This window comes from Prunus avium, chromosome 6 (assembly GCF_965620075.1).
Source record: "Prunus avium chromosome 6, drPruAviu1.hap1.1, whole genome shotgun sequence".
Taxonomy (NCBI): Eukaryota; Viridiplantae; Streptophyta; class Magnoliopsida; order Rosales; family Rosaceae; genus Prunus; species Prunus avium.
The window spans coordinates 38,508,477-38,526,200 of record NC_142289.1 but is presented as its reverse complement, the minus strand read 5'-3'; the positions used below and the strand labels follow the sequence as shown (position 1 = coordinate 38,526,200).

At 39.0% G+C, this 17,724-nt stretch overlaps 2 protein-coding genes across 4 annotated transcripts; one reads left to right on the top strand and one right to left on the bottom strand.

Moving 5' to 3' along the window:
* Positions 1-20: 20 nt before the first annotated feature.
* LOC110762990 (cell division control protein 48 homolog C-like) lies at positions 21-9,804 on the top strand. 2 transcript variants are annotated; one of them, XM_021965724.2, is made up of 10 exons: positions 21-522; positions 907-1,056; positions 1,207-1,323; positions 1,436-1,540; positions 1,756-1,821; positions 8,115-8,179; positions 8,260-8,461; positions 8,593-8,727; positions 8,879-9,460; positions 9,566-9,804. In XM_021965724.2, the coding sequence occupies exons 1-9, from the start codon at positions 244-246 to the stop codon at positions 9,050-9,052; spliced, it is 1,293 nt and encodes a 430-aa protein (XP_021821416.1). In that variant the 5' UTR covers positions 21-243; the 3' UTR covers positions 9,053-9,460; positions 9,566-9,804. The 2 variants fall into 2 exon arrangements, with proteins under 2 accessions (XP_021821416.1, XP_021821426.1); XM_021965734.2 differs by lacking the exons at positions 21-522; positions 907-1,056; positions 1,207-1,323; ... (3 more) ...; positions 8,260-8,461; positions 8,593-8,727 and having other exon boundaries at positions 9,248-9,456.
* A 207-nt stretch (positions 9,805-10,011) lies between these two features.
* Positions 10,012-17,442, bottom strand: CMT3 (chromomethylase 3). 2 transcript variants are annotated; one of them, XM_021965731.2, is made up of 21 exons: positions 17,070-17,442; positions 15,956-15,990; positions 15,682-15,775; positions 14,984-15,091; positions 14,726-14,842; positions 14,541-14,640; positions 14,193-14,443; positions 13,895-13,960; positions 13,546-13,812; positions 12,974-13,032; positions 12,777-12,843; positions 12,336-12,665; positions 12,186-12,254; positions 12,030-12,116; positions 11,853-11,940; positions 11,177-11,289; positions 10,975-11,079; positions 10,851-10,894; positions 10,684-10,753; positions 10,485-10,588; positions 10,012-10,393 (listed from the first exon to the last, which is right to left on the bottom strand). In XM_021965731.2, exons 1-21 carry the CDS (start codon positions 17,334-17,336, stop codon positions 10,222-10,224), a joined length of 2,613 nt encoding a protein of 870 aa, XP_021821423.1. In that variant the 5' UTR covers positions 17,337-17,442; the 3' UTR covers positions 10,012-10,221. The 2 variants fall into 2 exon arrangements, with proteins under 2 accessions (XP_021821423.1, XP_021821424.1); XM_021965732.2 differs by having other exon boundaries at positions 15,956-15,981.
* Positions 17,443-17,724: the final 282 nt, after the last annotated feature.

The window sequence follows — 17,724 nt, the reverse complement described above, 5'->3', positions numbered from 1 at the left end:
AAGGAATCAATTCTTAAATTTAATTGGCGGTTAGGAAACAGAGTGTGAGCTTGAACAGAGCAAGGGGGAGAGACGAAGAGGAGGGGAGGTCTCAGACTCGGACTTTCTCAGAACAAAATCAAAACCAAAGTGGAAGACAGACTGTATTGCTGGAATTCGATAGACAGTTGTTTCCAATTCTGAGATTTTGTTTAGAGTGTATAGCTTGAATTCTGCCTCTTTCTCTCTTGACTTGCATCTGTTATGAGACTTCCTCTTTCTCTCTCTCTTTCTCTGGCCAAACGCGGATGGGGTCAGTTTGGTTTCTCCGCCTGTTTAAGGCCAACAGTGAACAGAACCACACCGTGTTTTTTCAACAGTGCGGTCTGCAGTTCAGGGACAAGATCGATCCATTCGTCCTCACCCCTACTTTTTCATACTCCTATGGCATCCTTCATGAAGCCTTTATCTAGAAATGAAAATGACCATGACACAGATGCTTCTTTGGAACAAGAAAAAGAAAAGCTCACGGCTGATTTTCAGGTTATTTGGAATTAGTTATTTTCTTACTTTTGCTCCCTTTCAAAATGCATATTTTCACTTGCATATGCATGTTTTTACTCACTCCTGCGTAAGTATCCTAATATTTGAGTTATTTCCGTACTTTATCAATGTCATTGTATGTGTATGTATGTAGTGCAGTTAGTCTGCTTTGTTTATAGAGGAATCTGTCAATTTGCTCTCTGAACTTTAGGGTCACTGTCAATTCGTCCCTAAACTAATTTTTTTGAAAATTTGGGACTTGGAACTATTTCAATTGGCCAAATATTGACAGCGACTCTAAAGTTCATGAGTAAATTGGCAAAACAGCCTTGTTTATAAAATCTGTCAAGATGATGATCGCTATTATGCGGCATTCTTCTGCAGAAAGCAGTTCAAGAGGATCCGCCTTCGTTAAAAATACAAGGATTCTCTGCAATTCCTGATGTGACATGGGCAGATGTTGGTGGTGATGCTTTGAGGCACGAACTTAATCTTCATATAGTCAATCGTATTAAGTATCCTGAGATCTATGAGGTAACCAACCAGTATCTGCACTTTACTTTTTATGTTTTTCTCAAAATCTCTTACTCTGCCTCTCTCTATATCTCCCCTATTTGTGTGTGTGTGTGTGTGTGTGTTTGTGGAAGAAAGCTGATTTGTGCCTTGGAATGGTTCGTAATTCAGGAATTTGGAATGAAGCTAGAGACAGGTTTTCTGCTCTATGGGCCTCCAGGGTGCGGTAAAACATTGATTGCAAAGGCTGTTGCTAATGAGGCAGGAGCTAACTTCATTCACATTAAGGTTTGTGTTATTTTGTTTTGTCCCGTGGAAAATAAACATTTCAATCAACGTATGTTTTTGCATAATTTGACAAAATCTGTTTGATTTCGCATGGCCTTTGGTAATTGGTTAGGGCCCTGAACTTCTGAATAAAAAGTGGGGAGAAAGTGAGAAGGCAGTTCGGACATTGTTTAGTCGTGCAAGGGCGTGCACACCATGCATACTTTTCTTTGATGAGGTTTGTGGTTCTATCTTCTCCACAGTTGTTCTTCCTGCTATCCCCTTTATAGATTTCCATAATTTGTTTTGCAAATAATAATAATAATAATATCATGATTATGCTGCATCCGTTCTCAATACATTAACCTGTTGGACATGGAAGATATTTTTGTGGACGAAGTGCCCTACAAAATCATAACTCTTTTCAAGTTTCTCTCTGTGAATTATTGGCAGGTGGATGCTTTGACAAGAAACCGAGGGGAACAAGGAGTAGAGAGTGTTGAGATTCTATTGAACCAGGTAAACCAATCTGAAAAAGGCAGGCTTTGACTGGTTCGAAGTTCATCCATCTACAATGCACACACTCACTCATATGTTGTTCATCCATGTATAAAATCAACTGAGTACTGTTGTGAATTAAGACTAACTCACTTCCCCTTAGGACCTTGTTGTTGATGAACTTTGTGACAAACTCTATGATGGATGAGTCTTACACACACACAGAAATTTAACCAAATAGAAATGACACAAGTGTTTATAGAGGTTCAGCAAAGTGCCTACTTCCTCTTTGGTGATCTCCTTGAGAACTTTCACTAATGAAGATAGGTTACAACTTTGGTTTACAAAGAAGGAAACCCCCTTAGAAATCTACCCTCACAATCTGTTTCTCTCTCACCCTTGCTCAACACCTTGATACACTTAGAGAACTCTCTTGCTCTCCCCTTGGTATTTTCTGAACTTACAAGTTTCCAGCTTCTTTTCAACTCTCTATACTTTGCACTAACTTATGCACTTAACAACTTAATGTTCTCTTGCTTCCTCTTCCCTCTTATATAGGCCTTTGGACTCCAAGATAAGGTATCATTAAGTTCTGCACGTTCTTGCTTTAGTTATACAGCTTTAGACACCTGTTCTTGGCAGCTCACAAAGCAAGGGAACAATGGATGATAGCTGCCATATATCTCTTGAACCAAGAGAGTATTCATTCATTGAAGCAAGTCATCAATTTGCCAAAGTGTTCTCCCCATCTTTCCAGCTGCTTGCCACCTTCTAATATCTCAGAATTGATCAGAAATATCCTTGCAAGTCGATAGAAAGTGATAGCACACAAAGGAAGACTTGAAAACGCGTAGGAAACTGAAACAGCAAGTTCTGGGCGACCGGTCGCGGATACCTTGCGACCGGTCGCGGATACCTTACGACCGGTCGCGGATACCTTGCGACCGGTCGCTTTGGCACAGAGTTGAAACTCAATTCAGACTTTGCAATCTGCCTGAAACCAACCGGTCGCTCATAACATGCGACCGGTCGCTAGTCTTTTATTTTTGTATCTTTTTAATTGAGCCATTTTTTCTCAACAATCTCCACCATGGCGAGCTTAAAAACTCCTTGTGGACATCATTGCTTTTCCAGGACATCTTTAATTTCTTGAGAATCGTCCGGATAACTCTCAAGAACTCCACCTCAATCTTTAGCATGGAACAAGATTGAGCAAGTCCAAACAATGCTTGAACTTTGCTGCTGTGACTGGCTTTGTTAGACAATCTGAAGGGTTCTCCGTTGTATGAACCTTTTCTATCATGACGTCTCCATCTTTCACCCAATCCCTTATCCGGTGGTATCGGACATCAATGTGCTTAGATCTTCCATGAAATACTTGATTCTTCACTAGGTAGATTGCACTTTGACTATCACTTTGTATCACCACCAAGTCTTGGGCTATCCCGAATTCCTTAGCCAATCTTTTCAGCCATACCGCTTCCTTCGAAGCTTCCGTGAGCGCCATATACTCTGCCTCTGTAGTAGACAAGGCACTAACCGATTGTAACATCGCTCTCCAACTAATCGGTCCTCCACCACAAATGAAGACATATCCCGTGGTGGATCTCCTCTTGTCTAAATCCCCTGCATAGTCAGAATCTACATACCCTGAAACACATGCATTACCTTGTTGTTTTTCAAACAATATCCCAAGCCTCCTTGAGCCCTTCAAGTACCTGAGAATCCACTTCGCTGCTGTCCAATGAAGTCTGCCTGGATTCGCCATGTATCTTGACACCATACTTACGGCTTGAGCTAAGTCGGGGCGTGTGCAAACCATTGCATACATGAGACACCCTACCAAGCTTGCATACGGAACTTTGCTCATTTCTTCCTTCTCATCATCCGTAGAAGGACATTCCTGCGCACTTAATTTGAAATGCTCCGCCAAAGGAGTAGACACGGGCTTGCAATCCATCATATTGAATTTTTCAAGTACTTTGGAAATGTACTTACTTTGTGACAGCCATAGCTTGCCTGCGTTTCTGTCTCTCCTTATCTCCATTCCTATGATCTTTTGTGCAGAGCCAAGATCCTTCATGTCAAACTCCCTTCCAAGCAATGTCTTCAATTCCTGGATTTTTGACATATCTTTACATGCAATTAGCATGTCATCAACATAAAGAAGTAAAAGGATGAAGTTACCATCCTTAAATGCATGACTATATACACAGCAATCTGATTCACATCTTCTATATCCAATCTTCATCATGAAAAAATCGAAGCACTTATTCCACTGCCTTGGAGATTGCTTCAGCCCGTATAAAGACTTCTTCAACCTGCAAACCAGAATTTCCTTGTTTGCTTCAATGAACCCTTGAGGTTGGCTCATGTAGATGTCTTCCTCCAAGTCTCCATGGAGGAAAGCAGTCTTCACATCCATTTGCTCCACCTCTATGTTCTCTTGAGCTACTATGGAGAGTAGCAGCCGTATAGAAGTATGTTTCACCACCGGTGAGAAGATTTCATCATAATCAACTCCCTCCTTTTGCAAGTATCCTTTGGCCACCAATCTAGCTTTGAACATGGTGGCTACCTTCTCATGCTTTTCTTCTTTCTTCCTAAACACCCATTTGCAGCCAATAACCTTGCGATTTTTGGGTTTAGGAACTAACTCCCAAACTGAGTTTCGGTGTAGAGATTCCATCTCTTGCATCATAGCTTCCATCCAACCTTCCCGCTCTTCATTCTCAACAGCTTCTTGGAACGTGGTTGGTTCTTCTTCACTTGCATTTAGGGCATAGTGAACTGAGTCCGTGTCCCATCCAAACCTTTGAGGTGGTTTGATGGTTCTCCTGGGCCTGGACCGAGCTATAGATGACGGCTCCACCTGATCTTGAGCCTCTTCTTCTTCTTGAGTTTGTTGTTGATATTGCCCAGTTTCTTCCTCCTCTATGTCAGACTCCTCCTCCTCCTGAACGTCTTCAGTTGGCTGTTTTTGTGAAGTCTTCCTTGACATCCTTTTGAGTGGAACTTCAATGGTTGTTTCTCTCCCAACAACATCCTCCTTTGCTTCTGAATTCTTGACTTTGTTCAAAGGCATGGTCTTTTCATCAAACACAACATCTCTGCTGAGTATCTTCTTGTGGTTCACTGGATCCCAAAGCTTGTAGCCCTTCACACCGCTCTCGAAGCCGATGAAAATACACTCAAGTGACTTAGGCTTCAACTTGGATCTTTCATCACTAGGAATAAGTGCAAATGCACTGCATCCAAACACTTTAAGATTAGTAAAATCTATTGACTTATTTGACCATACCTCCTCTGCACATTTGAACTCAAGATTTCTTGAAGGTGATCGGTTAACCAAATAGGCAGCGTGGTTAACTGACTCCGCCCAAAATGATTCGGGCAATCCTGCATGAATCCTCATACATCTCTCACGCTCCATGAGAGTTCTATTCATCCTCTCCGCAGCTCCATTTTGTTGGGGTGTTTTCTTCACGGTAAAGTGCCTCTTAATGCCTTCGTTTCTGCAAAACTCAAGGAATTCATTGCCATTATATTCACCACCATTGTCACTCCTTAGGATCTTGATCTTTCTTCCGGTTAGGTTCTCCACTTCCGCCTTCCACACTTTGAATTTGGTGAAGACCTCAGATTTCTCCTTCATGAAGTAGACCCAAACCTTCCTGGAAAAATCATCCAAGAAAGTCACGAAATAGCGAGCTCCACCCTTTGATTTAACCGGTGATGGCCCCCATACATCCGAGTGAATATAATCTAGCACCCCTGTGCTTCCTTCTTCTTTGTCTCGCAGCTTGAAAGCTATTTTTGATTGCTTTCCCATGGTACAAAATTTGCAGAACTCCAGCTTGCAGCTTTGAACACCTTTCAACAACTTTCTGTTGTGTAGTTCCTGCATGCCCCTCTCACTCATGTGCCCTAGCCTCAAATGCCAAAGCTGAGTTTCATCCTCCGAGTCCTTGCTTGTGGACACAGCTGCTCCACCTGTTATTGTTGTACCACACAATCTATATAGACAATTAGGTTGAACTTCTCCCTTCATAATCACAAGTGAACCTTTTGAGATTATGATTTTCCCTCCATTAGCCTTAACAGAATAACCATTCTTATCAAGAGTTCCAAGGGAAATAAGATTCTTACGCAACTTTGGAATATGCCTTACCATTCCAAGCGTCCTAACCGTCCCATCATGCATCTTTATCTTGATTGTACCGGTGCCTATGACTCTACAAACCGAGCCATTCCCCATCACAACTTCGCCACCTTCTTCTTTCTCATATGTGTCAAACCACTCCTTGTTTGAGCACATATGGTATGAGCACCCGGAATCCAAAATCCAATCGGAAGAGAAACACCTTGAAGAATTAGCATATGTATTAGTTTTAACAATGCCATTAACACATAAAAGCTCACCATCACTTTCCGTGACTTCTTCAGCTGTGTTTGCTGCATTCTTCCCTTTGTTTTTCTTCTCCTTCCATATGGGGCAATTCCTTTTCCAGTGCTCCTTTGACCCACACTTGAAACAACTTTCTTTCGCCTTGGATTTTGATCTTCCTTTGTTGCCTTTCTTGCCTTCACGCCTCTTTGAACGACCCCTCTCATCGGTCTTAGCAAATAGACCTTCACCTTGAGAGTTTTCTCCAGAACGTTGAGCCATCCTATGGTGCGTCATGATGTCTTGCAGCACCGGCTCAAAGTCCAGAGTGACCTTCCCGAACATAAGAGTGGTTCGGAAGTGTTTATAGGACGGAGGTAAGGATGTTAGCAACATAAGAGCCTTATCCTCCGTACTATAAATAACTTCCATTCTTTGCAAATCAGCAACACATCTATTGAAACTACTTAAATGTTCCATTAGATTACCTCCTTCTTCCATCTTCAGATTTAGGAGTTCTTCCTTTAGGAAGAGTTTGTTGGACAGCGACTTCCCTGCAAACATCTCTTCGAGCTTCTCCCATGTTTGCTTCGCTGTATCCTTCAACACGTTGATGAGCACATCATCGGAGAGGTAGTTTTCGATGGCTCCTCTGGCTAACTCGTCAAGTACACTCCACTCCTCATCTTTCATGTCTGCTGGCTTCTTTTCCTTGCCAACTAACACAACATGGAGATGTTGTTGTGTAAGAGCTGACCTCATCCTTCGTTGCCAAAGAGTGAAGTTCTCCTTGCCTGTGAAAGGCTTTAGCTCCACCTTCATGCTTGCTGCCTGTGGATGCTTCACATGCTGTGAACTACTACCACTCTCAGCTTCTTGTTCACTTGTCATCTTCAACACACTAGCACTCCAAAAAGAACTAGCCCAGCTGCCAAAACACAGCTCTGATACCACTTGTTGTGAATTAAGACTAACTCACTTCCCCTTAGGACCTTGTTGTTGATGAACTTTGTGACAAACTCTATGATGGATGAGTCTTACACACACACAGAAATTTAACCAAATAGAAATGACACAAGTGTTTATAGAGGTTCAGCAAAGTGCCTACTTCCTCTTTGGTGATCTCCTTGAGAACTTTCACTAATGAAGATAGGTTACAACTTTGGTTTACAAAGAAGGAAACCCCCTTAGAAATCTACCCTCACAATCTGTTTCTCTCTCACCCTTGCTCAACACCTTGATACACTTAGAGAACTCTCTTGCTCTCCCCTTGGTATTTTCTGAACTTACAAGTTTCCAGCTTCTTTTCAACTCTCTATACTTTGCACTAACTTATGCACTTAACAACTTAATGTTCTCTTGCTTCCTCTTCCCTCTTATATAGGCCTTTGGACTCCAAGATAAGGTATCATTAAGTTCTGCACGTTCTTGCTTTAGTTATACAGCTTTAGACACCTGTTCTTGGCAGCTCACAAAGCAAGGGAACAATGGATGATAGCTGCCATATATCTCTTGAACCAAGAGAGTATTCATTCATTGAAGCAAGTCATCAATTTGCCAAAGTGTTCTCCCCATCTTTCCAGCTGCTTGCCACCTTCTAATATCTCAGAATTGATCAGAAATATCCTTGCAAGTCGATAGAAAGTGATAGCACACAAAGGAAGACTTGAAAACGCGTAGGAAACTGAAACAGCAAGTTCTGGGCGACCGGTCGCGGATACCTTGCGACCGGTCGCGGATACCTTACGACCGGTCGCGGATACCTTGCGACCGGTCGCTTTGGCACAGAGTTGAAACTCAATTCAGACTTTGCAATCTGCCTGAAACCGACCGGTCGCTCATAACATGCGACCGGTCGCTAGTCTTTTATTTTTGTATCTTTTTAATTGAGCCATTTTTTCTCAACAAGTACTGCTTACAATTGCAGTTACTTGTAGAGTTGGACAGTGGAGAGAAGCGGAAGGGTGTAATTGTAATTGGTGCCACTAATAGGTAAACCTCATTGTTCATTCTTCTTCAGTTTTAATGATGATTATGATTATACATTTCCCACAAATTGACGTGTTTGGCAGACCGGATCTAATGGACCCTGCCGTCTTACGACCCGGAAGATTTGGTAAGCATATGTATGTCCCCCTGCCCAATAAAGATGAACGTGGCTTCATCTTAAAAGCTCTTGCAAGGAACAAGCCTATAGATTCCAGTGTAAATCTAAGTAAGATTGGCCAGAGAACCGCTTGTGAAAAATTTACTAGAGCTGATCTTGCTGCACTGGTAGGGCTATACTTGTATACATATGTTATGCTTTTTATTATATAGCAATTGATTATTGAGGAGAATTGGAAGGATATAGGTTTGTGATTGGGATTCTCTGACATATCTGTTCATCAATCTGCTGATGCAAGATGCATGAAGCTGCTATGGCTGCTGTTGAAGAGAAACTAACGTCACTTGCGAGTTGGAGTTCATCTCCATGCATAATCAAAGAAACTCACTTTGAGCAAGCACTGGCTAAAATCACACCCTCTCTAAGCGACAAGGTATATATATATATATATGGATCAATTTTGTCATTGTTTTATATGTATATCCTTGAAGAAAGAATTCTTTCTTATTTTAATTCTTATTTGGCCCTAAGACCAAGACTAGAAACTCTTTAAGATTCCGTTTTCCATTGCTTCTCCGGTGCAGGATTTGCAAGAGTATGAGAATTTCCGAAAGCAGCAGGGCAAATGGACCTCAAAAAGGAAAGCAAGAAATGGAGAAAATGTTTGTCAAGAATGTCATGTTTGTCAAGAATGTCCTTACCTATATTTCTTTATTTTTTCTGTATGGTGCATTATTTTCAAGTATTTATTTTTTTAATCAATGAAATCTTCCCTTCAAACTCAATTTTGATATTCGGAAATCGAAGGATGATCGTTGCAATTCTCATTTTGCTTTGAGGAAATAAATAATAATAAAAAGCGAGCTACATTTGGGCCCTCTATCTAAAAAGCCCATTCTTTTTTACCAATTCTTCTACTTTTCTCACTATGGCGAGAATGGGTACATAACCTTCGCAGTTGAGGTAAGAAGAAAGAAGAGAGTAAACGCATAGACACAAGTGAAATTCGATAGCGAGAGAGAGAAAGAAAAAGGAGACGATGAAAGACTCGGACTCTGAAATCTCCTCAATGAAACCCAGCAACAATATTAATGCTGCCAAGGTTACAAAGCCTCCTTTTGTACCAGCCAAAGACGACACCAAACCTGTGCTTCAAGACCCAGTCAGTTCTCTCTCTCTCTCTCTCTCCACACAATACAAACATGAAGGTTATTCTTTCCTGGGTTTGATTTTTATTAATTGGACTTTTTTTTGCTTTTTGTTGTTGGTAGATACTGAGGTCTGATCCGATTGAGACAGAGGAAGCTGTGCTTCGGTTGCCTCCATTTCCTATGAACAGATCAAAAAATCCTCAACCCAAAATGAGTTGAGCTGTTGCTGATACTCTACTCTTATGGAGAATGAAATTGTACTTTCATGGAGAATGAATGATGAATGTTGAATGATGTTAAGTTTTTTTCTCTTCTTTTTAATGTAAAAATTCTGGGTGAAAAAGCACTTCTTAATTCCAGTGTTAATTGCCATTTAATTTTTGTTGGGCAAAACCCAGAGTTTTTTTTTATTTTTATACATGTTGATTTTGAATCTTTGTTGGGTAGCATTACTAAATATGTATGTAAAGCAAAACTCAATGTTCATATTGTTTTTTTTCTTATCAGTAGATTGATTTCAACACGAAAAATAAAAGGAAAATTGATGAATTAACAAACGGCAACCAAAAGGAAAACCAGAGGAATTGATGCATTGAGCTTGAGTTTCATTATAACGGTGCACAATCAATATATGCTTTGGGTACTATTACAATTTTTTTTAGCATAATAATGATGAACACTTGAAATTCATTTAACATGATAATGTTCCCCATTATGGAACAAATAATAATCCACCCTCATCAAATCTTTAACAAATCGAGTTATTACAACAATAATCAAGCATCATCTTCAGATGATGCAGAATGAATCTGGCACTGAATATTGGGGAATTTTTCCGGCAATGGGAACACGGGGTCAACACCAGCAGAACCTTTCAAAGCAAGACCTAGCGCATAGCCCAATGCACGTGCAACCGGAACAGCAACGGCATTTCCAACTTGAATGTATCTGAAACGATGCAACCATGAAGACATAAAACCACCTGTAGATTTTGATATAACAAGAGATGACAGAACAGAAGTATAAAAACATCGGGTACCTCTCCTTGACAGGGCCACAAAGTTTGTAGTAATCTGGGAAACCCTGAAGTCTAGCATTTTCACGAATTGACAATACCCTATCTTGAACAGGATGCAGAATTGCCTGTAAAGAAGTAAAGGAAAATGGGTTTTAACTCATTGTCTTTTCTGATTTTTGTCTGAAAACATTTATCTTATTGTGTGTAAGTATGCATATACCTGGTTATGGGGCTCAGCTCTAGTAACAACTGTTGGTACGGTTTCATCCCACCATAAACGGGCAAAAGGTCTGCATAATTTGACAGTTACAATAGTGGATTTCAAAATTTATGTTGAGTGATTGAACCATGCAACCCAAACCCGAAAAAAAGGGCACTAAAACTTACTTTGATGAAGACCCCTTCACAAAACTCATAGCGTAATCAGGGACCTATCATTACAATGTCATGAGATTCACATAGTAAAGTTGCAGGAAAACAAAACAACCAGCAGAAAAAGATGTGTTTTTACCAAAGGTTTCCCGGACTTCAAATACACTCTTTCTACATCAGGATCCCACTCAACCTTGTTATCGACGCGCACACGAACACCGGGTAGATCTCTGAAGTTTGCACCCTAGTTCATAAAATATTAAACTTATAAGCTGAAATCAAGATTGCAGGATTCTATCAATGACAAAGGAATACATGCATTAAATTATAAAGAAAGGAACCTTTCTCTTCGGGATTTCACAAACACGTGCATAATCATCTGCATTCAACTCTAGGGGGCGGTGATCGTAAAGCATCTTGTGTAATGATTCATCCTTTGAAGACCCCAGCAAATCTGTATCAAGAGCAACAATCAAACAGAAATTATAGTTTTCTCAACAAACACATAACTCTTACCAAATATATTTTTAAGAATCTACTGCTACATCATTACAAGCATATGTGTGACCATTAACCATTTTAGCAATGGCTGAAACATGCAAGGCTTATATTTAACTGAATGAGACATATTGAGTTGTTTATTTTCCTGATTTAATTAACTTCTATGTACAGTATATAATCACGCAGACGTAATCGGCTGAGTTCAGTTTCTGTATTTCTCAATATCAAAGTAACAATAGAATCAGACAACAGCAATTAGCTCATTCCATTTTCACATTGTTACAATATCAAAGTGTCCCCCATCATTCAAACAGGCCAGCAAACCCAGCGAAGTATCAAATTACTCGTTGAAGGGAAACAAAACACAGAGGTCCATATTGTCATAACTCCAATAAGCTACACATCATGCGACCAAAGCAAGAAAACAAAAGGGAAGTAGCTACATGAAGTTGAACTCAACAAGTGTGTTTCAAATCAATGATAGATCAAAAGTTCAAAACCAATGCAGCATCTTACATTCTTTGCTTAGTCTGATAAACCTCTGAAACTCTGTCTGGGGAGGCCCTGCATATGGCATCTCATCCCGGTTTTCACTATTCTCAACCTACATACAAACGAGGTAGATAAAAATACATGGAGAAAGGTAGAAGAAAAAGAAAACCACACCCAACAGTAATAATTAGAAGACTTTACAGCAGGAAGGTCAGATATTGCATCCTCCAACAAAAGCTTTCTTTCTAATTGAACCGGGCCACCTTCATCATAAGCAACAGTGTTCCCCTGCATTTATTACACATTGTTTAATAAAAAACGACCATAAACAACATAGAACTTAAGCATTTATCATACCTCAAATTGCGTGGGAATAACACCCCTTACAACAACATCATGTGTAGGAAGTGGGTACTGTGGCAACCTCTGCAAAAATCAAGCAATTCATTAGGCCATGAGATAAAACCAGCACAGTATTAGTAAAAGTTAATACTTCAACTAATATACCTCAGTAGGACGGGCCCCCCACATAAACATACGCATACGAAACTGGGGAAGCCCATATGCACCTGCTGCCATCATTCCCATCCTAGCTTGATAGTTCATACCAACAAGACGTCCCAAGGCATAACGTCCAAGGAGTCCCTCAGAAAATTTTACAATATCAACCACATTTTCCATCAAAACGAATTTTGGGTTAAGGTACTGTACGAAATCCATGAAAACAATCAATTGTTTATTTTTCTCATCTTCTAACGGCTGTTGTGTGTTCCTAAATCTGTTGAAACCACTAATTCCTTGGCAAGGGGGCCCTCCACACACCACATCAACATCACCCTACATAAAGAATGCGCAGAACAATATTAAATGAAGCGTCAATGACAATAATTTATATTTAAATTCTGCAAATTCTAAATTTAAGGTTAGAGGGGAAAATTAAAAACTTACCGGTAAAGGAAATGCTTTTGATGCATAACGTTGAGAAACAAAGTCTCCTATAGCCTTCCTACAATGCCTGCTTGACAGAAAGATATGCATTGCAATGCTTTAGGACACAACTAAACATGCCAGAAGGTATCACATACATGCTCACAAACAGGTGGCAGATATTAATACTACAAGCATAATAAAAGATAGTTGCATACCCCAGTCCATCAATTGGCTCCCAGGTGTCTTCATCATCCCCATACCCCTTCCAACGGATCTGTGTAATACATCAGAAAGCAAATAATAAAATCTAGTCAAAAACTAATTGCTTGGTTATCTGCAATTTTCTGATAAATCTGAAAGGCACATGGGAGCAGAGATTGCATTGTTAAAGGGTACACACAGTAGCAACTTATGAAACACAGTTTTGTATTCCCAATTAAGATATATCCATTAATGAAGACTTTCTAACATACTTCTTATGGAAATTTTCGAGCATCTTTTTTATCAGTGAACAGCTAGTACTTTTAGATTATCTTTCCATTTTCCATATCATACAATGAAACCCATGCCATTTGAGTGTCAACGTTATGATAGAGAGAGAGAGAGAGAGAGAGAGAGAGAGAGAGAGAGAGAGAGAGAGAGAGAGAGAGAGAGAGAGAGAGAGAAAGGCCAAGCATAGACTATGAACTTGAGGATTAAACCATAACTGAAAAGCTTCACTCATTTATAAACAACTGCTGATATGGCTAAAAATAAAATAACATAAGACTACAAATTATTTCCATACCTTAAAGTACAATCCTCTCTTGTTTATCTTGTTGGGGTCACCATAACATACTTCTAGTATGTAATCAACTTCAAATTCAGGATCATCACTATCATTCTCATCATTTCCACTATCACCATCTTCTTCTTCCTCCTCTTCATCTTCCGTTTCAAAAAAGTCAAACTGATCATTCTCTGAGTCCTTGGTCTCAACCAAGTTAAAATAAAAGCAAAGTTTTCTCCACTCCTTCAGCAATGAGAGAAAATCTTCGGCGGATTCATTTCTAACCTGTTATGGTATGTGAATTAGACAAGTTAAGCATGCAAAGCACCACATCAAAGGAGGGAAAAAGTAAGCTACAAACACATACCTCTGTCTCTGGGTGGTTAAGCTTGAGACTTTGGCAAGCATACTCATTTACATCAACAGCCCATCTCTAGAATATTTAAACAAGAAATTAAAGATATTAACGAGAAATTATAAATGGATGGATGGAATTAATATTTTGCAACTTAAACTTTGTCAACCTCATCCCCTCACATGTATGCGGACTTCATTATATACAGCATCTAACAAGTTGAGTTATATTCAGCTATCGGTTCTCCATGATTATTGGTGAACTAATGTTGAAAATTTTACAAGACATTAATCAAGGAAATTGGACTTACTGTAACCAGATTTACATTAGACAATTGTGCACCAAGGCACAACCCAGTTGACATTGCTCCACAACCAGAATATAGGTCAAGCAATGTGACTTCTGGTTTGCCACACTCTCTAACAGGGCAGAGTTGTGCAACTTTGGAATTATCCTGACAAGCTTTGTCCACATCAGCACCTTCGGAGTTAACCTCACAAGCTCGGTCCACATCAGCCTCACTAGAAATTGTTGAATCATCACTTCCCGTCTGTATATTTTCTGAAATTTTAACAGAAAATAATATGTGAACACAGATGTGCCTTGCAAATGAAGTAGAAACCAATTCATTGACATCAAACAAAAGGAGAATGATAACCTTCTGGCAAGTTCATGAAAGTTGAATAAGGCAACAAATATGTTGTGTCACAAAAGTACTTGCATGTCGAAATTAATTTACTCTTTTCATCCTGATCAACCTGGGAAAATAAAGAGTGATTAATTCTTATTGGGCTAATATGAATAACAACAAAAAATGGATGATTGTGGAAACTTAAACCATACATTTAAAGACAATCTAAAAATATTAAGTTTTTCAACAAGACAATCGAGAGGGTTGACATCTTGAATCTCTGATAAAAATACACGCCTCCTATCAATTGTAGCACACTCTTTTATGACCTACAAGAAAGCCCAAAAAGAAAAATTAATGTTATAATTTAGCACACAATAAATAGCTTCTTATTGTTCAACATAAAGAAATAAAAAACTCGAAGTATTTGAAAAGAGAATCATGAAGAGGTTTCTTTTGGAATATCTTACCGTGTCTGGTGATCTATAGTACCATTGTGCAGTAAAATATAATGTCCCATCAATCGCCTCAAACATTTCCACGATCTTACAAACATAGGGTTCGTTTCCATCCCCTGCCTAAACATAAAAATGAATACAAAAAATCGTCAATTCATGAATAGGCAAGTATACATAAGCATTTAAGGCCCAATTTCAACAATTTGTCAATTTCAATTATAGTGCATTTGAATCTTATCTCTCACACACACACACACACATATCATTTGCACTGTTGGAATTAATTTGTAAAAGGTTGGTATTGCTACCTAGCCATGCAATAATCGCACCCATCAAACAAATGGCATCCTGACAAAAACTTTGAGCTTCTTAAGTGAAAACACAGGCAAGCACCCCAAAAAAAAGTTCAAGTACACCAGTGCACAAAAAGAACCAAATCTGAGCCTTTGTCATCAGTCATCTTATTGTTTTCAAACGAGTACCCAAACATGATGTTTCCGATAAACATAAAACAGTCATGACAATAACCAAATGGATAACTAATTGTTACTTTGATTATACAATCAACAATATGGAGTAGAACTAACTATATGATCTTACTTTTCACAAAGTGAATGTCCATATTATTAATGAAAAACAGTGGCAGCAATATTTCATACAAATGAAAATATAAGAAAATATTAATAATAATTATAATGATGCAAACTCACTTGTACATGAGCATCATCATACAGATCAAATATGTTCCGTCCATCAACCTCTGCCTTTATGTAATGGCCACGAGCCTGAATTTCATCTTCATCTCTGTTTCAAATATATCAAAATATGAAATACCAAAGATACAAAATGAAAAGCATATCGGTAGCAATGAAATACCGACAAGGGGCTTTTAAAAAACTGAAGAAAATAAATATCTTTGAGAAAAATGAAGAAAATAATGATGTACAAAAAGACACAAACTTGAAATAGAATAAAAAAACTTACTGGTTTGAGTTATTTGGCCCAGATACCTGCTTCTTCTACAACAATACCAAGAACACTGTTAAAAGTAAATAACAGCATAAAATCCAAAAGCCCTTGGGATTAGCCCAAGTGGCGTGGGGGGTGCAAAAGTGACTTTAGGACTTGGCTAGGTCAGCTCCAGCAGGCCTAATAATACTTTGGTAACACCTATAAGGTATTCTGATTTACCAAACTCTATCAAAAGTGCATCATACATATTCACATTGAAGCACTTATTGAGTACCCCATAACCTAAAAAGTGTCCAATAACAATTTTGTTCATCACACTTATGTTAAAAACGAAAATAAATTAAATTAGTAATCCCAATGATTCATGCATCTGCAACTAGAAGCACTCCCAAGCTCCAAATAGAGCTAAAAGTGATTTTCTGACAGCCAAACACTTAATTAAAAATATAAAACCCACTGTTCGAGCTTTTCGGCAATAATCGGTTCGGCCCAGTGGTAAAAAAAGAACACATACCAATTAGGGTTGTGAGACATTAAAATTCAATATAAGTCCCAAAAATGCAAATAAAGAAAACACCTTTGATCTCTCTCCTAAACCTTCCCCTTTAATTTTTTCAATCCAGACTACCTTCAATCCAAAAATGCAGGGAATTTGTTCAAAATGTCTCGGAGCTGTAATCTTCCTATTAATGATTGTAACAGCTTTTGTTTCTACAAAACTCTAATGGAGCCATAGATTTGGAATCCTTTCATCTAAATAGAGCTTAAGGGTTCAGAAAATGGGCAAACAATAGGTATCAAGCTAACGTATTGTTGCTCTAGAGTACAGAAATGTTTAAGAAAAGGCATTTCTTGGAGCATTCGATTTCTTACTACGACCATCTCACGAGTCACTTACCACAAATTGTCTGTCTTTACTGAACTAAGCCTAAATATATTGTTCTTATTGAAGTTTTAACAAAAATTACTAATCAATTTAAGTACATTTATACTAACGTTTAAACTTACAAAGACTTATAACACAGTTTCCTAGAAACTTACATTATTTGAACTAATATGTTCGTCATTTTCAAGAAAAATAACAAAACCTCTCAAGAATCCAAAAACTAGTAAGAAAATCTTTCACCTTTCCCAGGTACCGTTTTGGCCACCTCTTTCTAGCCTCTGTATCTTTCACCGGTTTGCCAAGAAACTTGGCTTCAGGCTCCTCTCCATCTTTGACGGCGGCCGCTTTACCCTTGAGCTTCCTCGGCGAAGAAACAGTTTTTTCCATACTCTCTGCGACCTCTTCTTTAGCTATCGGCTCCTCAGTACGCTTCAGCTTATTGGCTGAAGCGGAATTGGATGGAGAAGCTTCAGAGGGTGAAGACTTGCTCTTGCGCTTGCCCGCCATTGTGGGTACGGCGGAGAGGGAGATTGAATGGCCGAGGAAGATATAAATGGAAGGGAGATAAATAGTTTGGTGGAAAGAGAAAGAGGGCAATAGGGTTTGTTTAGTGCGTAAGTGATTAGGATTTATATTGTGGGCCGCGAAATTTTGAAGCGGAAATTTTGGAGTGCGAGGCGTGGGCGGGAAATCGGAAATTTTCGTCAAGAGGATTTGAATTTTGACGTGACGTTCCGAACGTTGGGACTTTTGGGTGTGTTTGGTTGCGTGGGGGGCTTTTTAGTGATTTGGCTCTCTGTCTCGGGTTTCATTTTAACTTTTTCATTTTCTTTTTTATTTGTGATTCATTGAATCTATAGGTGTGTGGATAAAAATAAATTAAAAGCATCATGAA